Source organism: Nicotiana tabacum, chromosome 2, assembly GCF_000715075.1.
Source record: "Nicotiana tabacum cultivar K326 chromosome 2, ASM71507v2, whole genome shotgun sequence".
NCBI classification, from domain to species: Eukaryota; Viridiplantae; Streptophyta; class Magnoliopsida; order Solanales; family Solanaceae; genus Nicotiana; species Nicotiana tabacum.
Window position 1 is genome coordinate 5,218,966 of NC_134081.1, and position 12,878 is coordinate 5,231,843.

Below are 12,878 nucleotides of genomic sequence, written 5' to 3' on the forward strand. Positions count from 1 at the left end.
CTCTATCCTAATCGCGAATCCGTTCCCCGATGCCCGGGTATGAGAACTTACTCTATTTACTTCTATATGCAATCTAGGGTTCCCACTTTCGAGTTCAACTCTAGATTCGTAGATAGTATTTCACTGTTAGCTACTCAGCAAAATAATTAAAAATAGAATTAAATAAACAACCCAATATGATAAACTCAACGTAGTCAAATTAAACTTCAAAAATCAACATTCATGTATACCCATGACCCTAGAACAATAGGATTCTTAGCCACTCATATTCAGGCAATCATCCAAAATTTCATAAGAGTGCATAAGAATCAATAAAAGAAAGAGAGAATAAGAACTCAAGACGAATTCCGTGGTTTTTGAACTTGGTTGTAGCTTCTTTCTTGTCCAATCCCGTCGCTCTCTAACAAAAAAGCATTTTTAAGCTTTATATATATATCGTCCAAAAAGTCGTGGGCTAGAGTTCTCCTAACCCTAGCCCAAATCGGCTTCAGGGGTTGATGCTAAGGTGGATGCGACGCATCCACCTCGTCCTCCATTTCTTAACTTTGCATGTGAGGGTGGACGCGACGCATCCACCTTCTCTTCTACTTCCCAATTTTGCATGCGAGGGTGGATGCGACGCATCCATCCTTCTCTTCTACTTCCCAGTTTCGGATACTATGGCGGACGTTATGGGCCGACTTCACTGCTAAGGGTGCACGAAAGATGATGTTTTTCTAGGTTGGATGCGACGCATCCAACCCTTCTTCCTCTGGCTAGACCACCTTTTCTTCATATTTTGCACTCAAACACCTTAAGTCGTCACACATAACTTAATTAGTCATAAAACCAATAATTAAACCATGTTGGGAATTTTAAAGATCAAATAACATCAAGAAGTGGTTAAAATATGGGTAAAGTAACATCAACACATATTGAAATATGCCAAACATCACTACCCCACACTTAAATCTTTGTTCGTCCTCGAACAAACCATCCTCTAGTAGACGAAACAAAATTAAGCTCTTATCATTCAAAGCACACTGCACCTATGACCGTGGTTATTTGCAACAATTCAGCTCTAGGCTATGCATCACATACCCTTCCCTTTACTTATGCCCTTCTTCAATAATATTCAAACAAGTCAACATGCTCATAACAATCCTAGCCTCAATGTACGACTCATTGTCACAATATATTCGTGGCTTGAACACCCAACATCCTAGAGAAGTCTAATAATGTTACCTATCCCTCTTGAAACCATGTGCCCTCACAAAAACAAAGAAAGTCAAATCAATCCACACATTCGAATCTCATGCTCATATATCAACGAAAATCGCTCACTCTCACAAAAGAAGTCACATGCATGTAATTGGTACCATAAGCTTGCCCTTAATGTAAATCTCTACTAATGTAAGCTCGCTCGATCTAAAATCAATTAGGACTTTTTCATGGTTGTAATGTGGGCTAAGGGACGGGTAGTATATATTTTAGGAATAGTGACTCAACCTCTCAAGCACTTTAACACATCACCAAATAACTTAAGTGCAAATTCTTCAACCCCACTTCAATTTCACAAATAATATCACCCCAACAATATTTCCTCTTTCTTTAAGCACTACTTTCATTCATACCCACTAGCAAGAACAAGACAACAATTTATTCAACAAAGCTTTCTCTTTTCTCTTTTTTTTTTCTTTTTTTTTTTCAATTTCCGCTAGTGGTGTATTATTTTCCAAAATAAGCGCACCATTCTTTCTTTCATCTGCTCGAACTCTTATGCGCCACTCATCCCTGAGGGTCTGGGAATAAACTCCCTCAAAAACATCTCTGAAAACTGAGTCCAATTGAGTGGTGCCGCATCAGCTGGTCTACCCTCCTCATAAGCCTGTCACCACAAATATGCCGCCCCTTACATTTGAAATATAGTAAAGGCTACTCCTCTCACCTCCACAATACCCATGGTGCAGAGAATACAATGGCACTTCTCTAGAAAACCCTACGCATCCTCAGTAATTGCGCCACTGAAAGTAGGAGAAGCATAGACGATGACTTTGGTTCCCACTAGATAGGATCTGAACTTGTCAAACGCCCACACCACTGCAAGCAACTCCTTTTCAGTAACTGTATAATTCATCTAAGCTGGATTCATAGTTTTGGTCGCATAATAAATGGAGTGAAAGATTTTATCCCTCCTTTGCCCCAACACCGCTCCGATTTCTATGTCACTTGCATCGCACATCAACTCAAATGGTTGTGCCCAATCGGGGCCAATGATAATTGGCGCAGTCACCAATCGTCCCTTCAGCTCCTCAAATGCTTTCAGACATGCATTATCAAACTTGAAGGAAACATCTTTCTCTAGAAGCCTACACAAAGGAGAAGAAATTTTTGAAAAATCTTTAATAAAACGACGATAAAAACTTGCATGACCCAAGAAACTGCGAATGCCTTTGACGGATGTCGGTGGGGGAAATTTTTCAATCGTCTCCACCTTTGCTTTATCCACCTGTAGACCATCTTTTGAAACCTTGTTCCCCAAAACTATACCTTCACGTACCATGAAATGGCACTTTTCCCAGTTTAGCACCAGGTTCGTCTCTTCACACCTAGAAAGCACTTTATCAAGGTTCATCAAACAACTATCAAAAGAAAATACAAACACAGAAAAATCGTCCATGAATACTTCTACGAATCTTTCAACCATGTCAGTAAAAATAGCCATCATACACCTTTGAAAAGTCGGAGGTGCATTACAAAGACCGAAGGGCATTCTCTTGAACGCATGCGTGCCATAAGGTCATGTAAATGTAGTTTTTTCTTGGTCTTCTAGGGCTATAGCAATCTGATTGTACCCCGAATAACCGTCCAGGAAATAGTAGTATTCCTGGCCAGCTAATCTATCAAGCATTTGGTCAAGAAAGGGAAGGGGAAAGTGGTCTTTCCGGGTGGCATTGTTCAGTTTTCTATAATCTATGCAAATTCTCCATCCAGTGACAGTTCTTGTAGGAATTAAGTCATTATTTTCATTAACTACTACAGTTATCCCCCCTTTCTTCGGCACACATTGAACGGGGCTTACCCATTTACTATCAGAGATTGGAAATACAATACCTGCATCAAGCCACTTAATCACTTCTTTTCTTACCACTTCTTTCATGATTGGATTTAGTCGGCGTTGGTGCTCTACACTTGGCTTGTGTCCGTCCTCCATGAGGATTTTGTGCATGCAGAAAGCTGGACTAATGCCTTTAATGTCAGACATTGTCCACCCAATTGCTCGCTTGTGCTCACGTAGCACCCTTAATAGCTTTTATTCCTGTAATTTAGACAAGTGAGAAGAAATAATAACAGGTAAAGTGTCAGAACTTCCCAAATAAGCATATTGAAGGTGAGGGGGTAGGGGTTTAAGTTCCAATTTTGGAGCTTCTTCAATTGACGGCTTTGATGGGGGGCACTTGGCCTATTCAGGGGCTCAAACGGGATTATTCCTTGCATGTAAGCACATGATGCATCTAGGATATGCATCATCTCCTCAACCTCATCATCCATCTCCAAGCTATCAAACATCATGATTGTTTTTTCTAGAGAATCGTCTAGATATACACTCGTGTCAAGAAGTTTCTCATGCACCTCCACAACAGATATCATAGAGAGCTCCTCATAGTGGCAGGGAAGTTGGATTGCTTTGTAGACATTGAAGACTGCTTCCTCGTTGTCCACCCTCATAATCATTTTCCCTTCTCTCACTTTAATTATTGCATCACCAGTAGCCAAGAGATTTCGTCCCAATATGATTGGGACTTATTCATTAACCTCGAAGTCTAGAATAATGAAGTCAGCTGGGAAGATGAATTTTCCAATTTGCAGCAGCACATCTTCAATCATTCCTTCGGGGTAGGCTATGGACCTATCAGCTAATTACAACATCACAGTAGTTGGTCTCGGAGCTCCCAGACCCAATTGCTTAAACAAGGATAAAGGCATCAAATTTATGCTTGCACCCAAATCACAAAGATCACGTCCCACGTCGATATTACCGATTCGCACTGGAATGGTGAAGCTGCCAGGATCCTTAAGCTTTTGGGGAAGCTTGTTTTGGACCCTTGACGTGCACTCCTCAGTAAGTGCAACCGACTCGAACTCAGTCAATTTCCTCTTGTGAGCCACTATGTCTTTTATTTACTTAGCATACTTTGGAATTTCACGAAGTACATCCACTAATGGAATATTTAATTGAACCTGACTCAACATAGAGAGAAATTTGTTGAACATGCGATCGTCATTCTTTTTCTGCAACCTTTGGGGGAAAGGTGGTGGTGGCTTTGTAACCTCCATTCGCTCTGAACTTGCATCATTTTCCTTTGACTCTTTTATTGCCTTAGGTGTCAGCTCCCCCTCAGGTATGGGTTTTTCCTTTATCTTCTTTGGCACTTCCTCTAGTTCCCTCCCGTTTCTAAGTGTAACTGCATTAACTTGAGGGTTCTTCTCTGTATCACTGGGAAGTGAGCCTGTAGGTCTAGTATTTTGGTTTGCTGCTAACTGCCCTATTTGCCTCTCAAGATTTCTGAAATCGGTCCTGAGCTGTTGATTGTCTAGCAACAACTTTTTCAGCAAGTCATTCGTACTTTCTTCCATTTGTTGGGGTGGCTTCTGAGGTTGAGTGAAATTTCCTTGAGGCCTATACTGATTCTGATTCTATTGATTTCTGCCCCATGAGAAGTTAGGATGATTCCTCCAGTTTGGGTTGTAAGTGTTCCCATATTGTGCATGTTGATTCATAGAACCTCTATTTTGTTGCCCCACATTGTATATAGATTCAGGATTCGTGGGGCACATGTCAATCATATGACTGTCTCCGCATAGGTCGCAACAAATAGACATCTGCTGTACATGTTGCATTTGTTGTGTTGTCATTCTGTTTATCTGATTTGCCAATTTTGCTATATCGGCTCTCATGGCGGAAAAGTCATCAAGCTCAATCAACCCGGCTGCCTTCTGTTTAATTCCCCTTCTTGAATCCCCCTCTCCTTGTCAATTATGGTCATTAGCAGTGAAGTTATTTAGCAAGAGTTGTATTTCACTATACGGCTTTGCCATGCAACTACCCCCACAAGCTGAGTCAAGATTCATCTTTGATGCTTCATCTAACCCATCAACAAAAGTGTGACCCAATACCTCATCAGTTTGACAATGATGCGGGTAGTCTCTGAGTAGCTTCTTGTATCTTTCCCAAGCTTGACGAAGTGTCTCGCCATCCCGTTGTTGGAACCCAAGAATTTGGCTCCTCAGCGACTTTGTCTTCTTAGTTGGGAAAAACTTGATCAGGAATTTCCTTGCTAGATCATCCCAAGTGTGGATAGAGTTCGCGGGCTCCTTTTGCAACCATTCCTTAGCTTCCCCCAACAGTGAAAAAGGAAATAGTGTCAGCCTGACATAGTCCTTGGAAACGTTCGGATAATTGTAAGTGTCCGTAATTTCCAAGAAGTTCTGAATATGCCTCTGCGGGTCCTCATGAGATAGACCCACATACTGTCCTGTGGACTGAATCAGCTGTACCATGTACTGTTTGAGTTCAAAATGCCCAGTGATATCAGGCTTCACAATAGCCTGAGTTATATTCGCAAGATTGGGCCTTGCGGCTTCAATCACCGGACGCTCTCCATTGCCTGCCATCTCTATTGGCTGTGGTTGAACTGCGATGTCCAACTCTCTTTCTATTCTCGTTCTAGCTTCGAGTTCCCTTCTCACTCTATGTAGTGTTCGTTCGATTTCTGGATCAAGAGGAATGAGGTTGTTTGCACTTATACTCCTCTGCATTCGAGAGAAGATCCTGCGTTGATACAAACAAGGCAAACTGAAAATTAAAACTTGAACAAATATCTAATAAAAGCTTAACTTAGTCACGTAGCTAATTTCTAAGTCCCCGGCAACGGCGCCAAAAACTTGTCGTGTCCAAACACACTCACGCAAGTATACGTGGTCGTCAAGTAATAATGTAGTGAATAAAGTATCGTTCCCACGAAGACTTATGATTAACTTTTGACTAATTCAAACTCGAATAGCTTATTGATTCAAGATATTTCTAACAAAATATATAATTTTCTAAATTACTACCTAAAGACTATCAAATAATGAATTGCTAAGAAATAAATACAACACTTAAATAGTTTTGAATAACAATCAATAGGATATAATATTCCAGGGTCACGGGTCATCTAACATTCATGTTGCATTCTTGGTTTAAAATAACTAAATGATTTATCGGAATTGTTGATTCACAGAGTTAATTTCACTTGTAAGAATCTGTCGAGTTCTTACAAACCTATTCAAGTTAACTTAATACCTATATGTCTATGGAATTAAGTTTAACAAGAACGCATTTACAATTCCTATATTGCAACCGAGTAAGGCAATTAGGTATATCTCTATCCTAATCGCGAATCCGTTCCCCGATGCCCGGGTATGAGAACTTACTCTATTTACTTCTATATGCAATCTAGGGTTCCCACTTTCGAGTTCAACTCTAGATTCGTAGATAGTATTTCACTGTTAGCTACTCAGCAAAATAATTAAAAATAGAATTAAATAAACAACCCAATATGATAAACTCAACGTAGTCAAATTAAACTTCAAAAATCAACATTCATGTATACCCATGACCCTAGAACAATAGGATTCTTAGCCACTCATATTCAGGCAATCATCCAAAATTTCATAAGAGTGCATAAGAATCAATAAAAGAAAGAGAGAATAAGAACTCAAGACGAATTCCGTGGTTTTTGAACCTGGTTGTAACTTCTTTCTTGTCCAATCCCGTCGCTCTCTAACAAAAAAACGTTTTTAAGCTTTATATATATATCGTCCAAAAAGTCGTGGGCTAGAGTTCTCCTAACCCTAGCCCAAATCGGCTTCAGGGGTTGATGCTAAGGTGGATGCGACGCATCCACCTCGTCCTCCATTTCTTAACTTTACATGTGAGGGTGGACGCGACGCATCCACCTTCTCTTCTACTTCCCAATTTTGCATGCGAGGGTGGATGCGATGCATCCACCCTTCTCTTCTACTTCCCAGTTTCGGATGCTATGGCGGACGCTATGGGCCGACTTCACTACTAAGGGTGCACGAAAGATGATATTTTTCTAGGTTGGAAGCGACGCATCCAACCCTTCTTCCTCTAGCTAGACCACCTTTTCTTCATATTTTGCACTCAAACACCTTAAATCGTCACACATAACTTAATTAGTCATAAAACCAATAATTAAACCATGTTGGGAATTTTAAAGATCAAATAACATCAAGAAGTGGTTAAAACATGGGTAAAGTAACATCAACACATATCGAAATATGCCAAACATCAGTAGGTGATGTGGCATATCTTACAAACAATGAATCGTATTTATCCTTTTACAGAATATTTTGACGTTTTCATCTATTTCTTCATTTATCTTATTATAGAAACCCCTTCCCAAAAGACACCTTTATGGAGAAACCCAAAAGTTTGTAATGCTTCATTTACTAACTCGGAAAATAGTTACCGCAAACAACTACAGGGGAATTAGATGAAAACGAGAAGGGAGCAATTCTTCATGAAAAGGAATGATGGTTCTTAATAACGTTCTTCCATAAATAAAACGGATACATAAGAACGGTTATTGTTTTTCATGGTAAAGTTAGAAAATCAGAGCTCATGTAAACATTTTCACACACCTATGCTTGAATGACAAATATTTTTCTACTGTTCACATATCTAATTTTCTCTTCTTCGGCAATCTCCACAGTCATCTCTGTCCAAAGATATATTTGGTGTAAAATTACAACTACATCTTATACATATCGGAAGGCATGACTTTCCCGACAAGAGGCATAATATCTCTGTCAAGTGAAAAGAAATCTCCATGTGGAGAAGAACAAGGTTCTGCCTTTTCGATTTTTCCTGATTCCCCTCCAAGTCATTTTCTTTTTCCCCTCCGATATATTCTACTTTCCTCAACTAATGAATTCCGCCAAAAGAACAAAGAAAAGGAAGGAGAAGAGGGGAAATATTAAACCATCGGTTTCTTAGAGTTTTCTCTTCTACTATATAAAATTCTCATTATTTAGTTTTGATTTTGTAACATATATGAGTTCCAATAGTACAACATACAGTAAACTGGGTGAGATTTGCTTTTGAAACACTTGAGTAGGTAGATGAAATAAGGTTAACAATTTTATCCATTGTGCTTGAGAATATAATTGGCTTTTGAACATTGAGAATTATGTATAATTGTTATATTATTGTTTTAAAAAAAACAATCTCTATGTGTATGTACTCGTGCGTGTTTAGATTTGTGTTGAATTGACGTATGACTTTTAGTTGAATTGATACTATTAATTTTGAATTTAGCCAAATATACGTGAGTACATGACCATAAAAAATTTGAATCGTGTTAAAATATGCTAAAATGACTGGATTCCTCTATAGATGGATTAGATAAATTCAATATTGTACATAGCTAATAAATGATTGAATTTCTTTGTAGATGTTGGATGAACTCAATATTGTTATAAATCATAAACTCAAGTTTGTACTTATTTAATTGTGCTCTACCCCGGCTTTTGCATTTTACAAGTGTAAGTTTAATTTATTGTTTAAAAGGGATTTGAAATCATGGTCTTAAAAGAGATATATAATTTCTATAATATAGTTCTTCAACTTAATTTCTGATGAATGGTTATAGGAGGTGGAATTGATATTTGGGATGCAATTCGTGATAACAAGAGCAACAAAATAATTTCAGGGCTTATACTTCTTGATTGTGGGGAAGAACAAGGAAGTACAAAAGATCGTTGCTGGTGTAACTATTACACTTGGTTGCATACTTCCATATACAGTATACTAGCTCGGTTTATTGCCTAAAAAGACTTTTTGCTGCTAACTAAAAAAGTATAAGTTTTATTTGTATAACTTTACTCTTAATGTACAAAAGAAAGAAATAAATACTTTTATTTGTATGGTAATTAGTAGTTTAATGATGAAATTTACCTTTTAAAAATCCTTCCAAGTATCAGGAACCCCATGTCAACAATGAAACTTAGCTTCGCATGAGCTATTTCTCTTTACGATGTCTCAATTAATGATTTCAGAAAAATCAACTATACTCTTTAAGGAATTTATGTAGGATGCATTATATTTGCACTGATAAATGAAAATACCTACTTATCATGTAAATCACACATTTGTACATATATACGCTCACACCTTCCCCCTCCCCACACAAACACACATAAATATCTTGAAAAGACTTTCTTTTTTTAACATGAAAAAGTTATTTCTTCTATATATATTGACTAAAGTTATGAAAAGTATATTTCTAAATTTAACAAAATAATTGACTAGTAAGTTAATAATTGAAAGGATAAAGTGACATGGTGTTTCTAAAGTCCTTGCTTAGTTGGCATATTTTGAGAAATGCCGTGAAAATGTCTATAATATGGCCAACAAAAAGAATGTAGAAACAAGCACTTTAATATTAGATCAACTCCAGCAGCAAAGGTGGCTTTGATCTAATATTTTTCGCTCTCTTCTATTCGTAATACTAGGCTTAAATAACTAAGTTTAGTTTTAAGACGCCCTAAATACAACTATGTGTCTATATCATTTTTCAAGTTAGATAACAAGCCGCAACTAATGTTAAGTAGTTGTTTCTCATAAACGTCAGGCGCTGACACTTCAAGTTTTAAAATGCTTATAAGGAAAGTAGACAAAAAAGAAACCGAACAGAAATCTCATACTAGTACATATTTTACTTGGTAACACAAACAAAAATACAACACAACGAACTTGAAAATTACACAAAATACATGACCAAAATGTCCAGCAATTATATTCTTATCAGATCCCAACTTTTAGTATTTCACTTTCACATTCTTTCCAGAGGCATCCTTGGCCTCAACCTCGGCAATGCCCTCCACATCCATTCTCCCGACGTCGTTAAACGTCTGGCCGGTCAACTGATCGGCCACTTTCAGCGTCGCGGCGGTTCTCCCCGCCGGAGTATCCTCGACATCCACCACTATCTTCGATCCGCCGGTACGCGTCTCATCTGTAGTGGTAGTGTCACGCATACTAGATGGTGCTAATGTGTCTTTAATTGCGTCTCTTACACTTCCAAGTGCACCAAAAATACCACCACCACCGCCGGAAGCCGCCGCCGCCGCCCTCTCACTCTCATCCCTTTTCTCATAATCGCCACCTTCACTAATTTTCATTTCATCCATTCTCCTCCTTGTTGCTTCTTCAGTCTCATGATACTTATCCTGCAATGACATTATTAACAACTTACCCATCAACCCTACAGCGCTTAACTTCTATATATTGAAAATGTAGAAAATATTTTACATAAAAAAACGTAGTGCCTTCAAACTACAGCTCATATAGGTAGAACCAATAGCTTAATTTATTTTTCAATGTAGAAATAAGTTTACATAAAAAATATAGTGCCTACAAGCTACAACTCATATTGGTGGAATCAACAAATCCCTTTTTCAATTTCCTGTCATTTCCTGCTATAATATTTCTTGCTATAGTAGGTTTAAAAATATGTTCACGGTGCAAAAATCATTTTTCCAATACAACAAAAGTTCACATAAAAAAAACATAGCGCCTACAAGCTATATCTCATATAAGATGGAATCAATAACTTAAATCTTTTTTAACTTCCTATTATTTTTATTTCCTGATATAATAGGTTAAAATACGGTGCAAAAAATATTCACTTTGTCCCGTGAAAACGGGAGTTAAATCTAATAGGTAATAATTAATTAACATTCTAAAATTTGGCGCAATATCTTATTGATACCATAAAAAAATATACAACAAAGGCCATAATATTAATTATTCCATAGTTTTATTCCAAATTCTACTAACAGAAACTAAGCAGATCGAAGGCTATAAACGGCTAACCTTAGCAGCTTGATTAGTATCCTGTGCCTTCTGCTTAGCTGCTCCCGCCGTCTCCTCCGCCTTCTGCTTAGTAATTTCCGCAGTTTGTTCAGCCTTGTGTTTCGTAGCTTCAGCCATTTCCCCCGCTTTCTGTTTTGTCTCCTCCTTTTTTCCGGTTAACATATCCATCGCGCGCCTCGCCGCGTCGGCAGCAGAATCCTTCAACTCTGCTAATTTGCCCACTGTGGTATCTTTGCCTTCTTTCGCTTTCTCGGCCGTGTAATCCTTGTATTCCTCACTCTTCTGCATCGTTGTGTCCTTTGCTTCTTTCGCTTTCTCTGCTGCATAGTCCTTGTACTCTCCTGCTTTAGCAGCTGTACTGTCTTTCGCTTCTTTAGCTTTCTCCATGGTTGAATCCTTTGCTTGTTTCGCCTTCTCTGCTGCATAGTCCTTGGACTTTACCGCTTTAGAAGTTGTACTGTCCTTCGCTTCTTTGGCTTTATCTGCAGCATAATCTTTGTACTCTTCCATTTTCCCAACAGTTGCATCTTTTGCTTGTTTTGCCTTTTCAGCAGCAGAATCCTTGTACTCTACTGCTTTACCAGTTGTACTATCTTTAGCTTGTTGTGTTTTCTCAGCAGCAGAAGTTGCAGTACCCTTAACTTTTTCAGCAGCAACATCTTTTGAATGTCTTGCATTATCTGCTACTATTCCGGCCGTGTCGCTTGTAACGGCGGCGGTTTCGTGGGCTTTTCCGGTGACTGCTTCTTTAGCATGTCCAAGAGTTCCTTGAACAGATTTGATTATACTGCCAATAACACCGGGCTTTTGTTCATATTCTTGAGCCTTTCTTTCTTTGTTCACATCACTGAGTTCATCTGCTACTAATCTTGCAGCTGCTTCTGCTCTTTCTTCTTTCACTGCTTGTTTTGACTCCATTGTTTCTTCTTCTAATAAAAAAACACTAATAATGGAATAAGAAAATCAGATTTTTTTCTTTTTTTCGAGTTTAGGATTTAAGAATATGTTCTATCGTGAATGTGGGAATGGTTATATATGTTTGAACTGGTTAAGAACTTTGATTGGACACGTGGAGAAGGGAAGGGTTAGAAAGTGACACGTGGGTGGTGTTGTGGGTATTTGACACGTAGCATTGAAAGGTGTCACACCTTGTAATGCATGCAAGGAGGAAGCTTAGTGTATAGGAATTGGTTCTTGATTAGAGGAGATGGATAAGAGAAGAAGTTTCTAGTTTTACCGAGAGTTGAGATCGGTGGCTTTTGTCTACTGATCTAGGTCGCAATTAAAGAGGAAAGTGTTCTGATCTCGTGAGTCAATCGAATTATTTTTTGGTCATAAATGTTTTATGTTATTTAACTATTTTAAATTATTAATTAATATAATTTATAATATTTTTACGTTGTTTTTAAATATATAAATTTATTTTGAAAAGATGAAAAATTTAATATCCAAATATATAATCAAAATTAAAAAGTTTAATTTCCGAAAAGCAAAAAGCGTCACAGAGGGAGTATTAACGTTGAGAATTGGATTTTATGTTCTGTTGGGTGTACGAAAATGGACCCAATGGATTGTGGGCTGGCCTGGAATGGAAATGAAGTATTAATCAAGCGAGTGCATTAAACTTGGAGAAAGGATAGAACTTAATTGGTGTATACGCCAATTTTCTTATGTATTTGTGTTAAGAAAATTTGTTACAGATTGAGGATGAGACCTTCCAACAACAAAATAACAACTTTTACCATTACATTAAAAATCCCTGTAGTCAATTTATAGTTTGCAAGTAATTTGTATATGATGTATTTGGGACATTATCAGTGACGAAGTCAAGAATTTTGTAAAGGATGTACAAGGTTTACTATATATTTATAAAAAGTAATTTTTTATCTATATACATAATATAATTTTTTGTATACTCAATGTAATGTTCCGATGAAGACGGTTCAATTGAACA

The 12,878-nt window shown here is 37.8% G+C and overlaps 1 protein-coding gene across 1 annotated transcript; it reads right to left on the reverse strand.

Moving 5' to 3' along the window:
* Nucleotides 1–9,730: 9,730 nt before the first annotated feature.
* LOC107832167 (uncharacterized) lies at nt 9,731–11,930 on the reverse strand. The gene is made up of 2 exons (XM_016659979.2): nt 10,925–11,930; nt 9,731–10,278 (listed from the first exon to the last, which is right to left on the reverse strand). The coding sequence occupies exons 1-2, from the start codon at nt 11,840–11,842 to the stop codon at nt 9,868–9,870; spliced, it is 1,329 nt and encodes a 442-aa protein (XP_016515465.1). The 5' UTR covers nt 11,843–11,930; the 3' UTR covers nt 9,731–9,867.
* Between the last annotated feature and the right edge of the window lie 948 nt (nt 11,931–12,878).

Excerpts from the sequence above, each read along its gene's own strand:
- LOC107832167 (XM_016659979.2), bottom strand. The coding sequence starts at position 11,842 with ATGGAGTCAAAACAAGCAGTGAAAGAAGAAAGAGCAGAAGCAGCTGCA. Across the intron at positions 10,279-10,924 it reads ATACTAATCAAGCTGCTAAG|GATAAGTATCATGAGACTGA; the intron begins GTTAGCCGTTTA and ends ATGTCATTGCAG.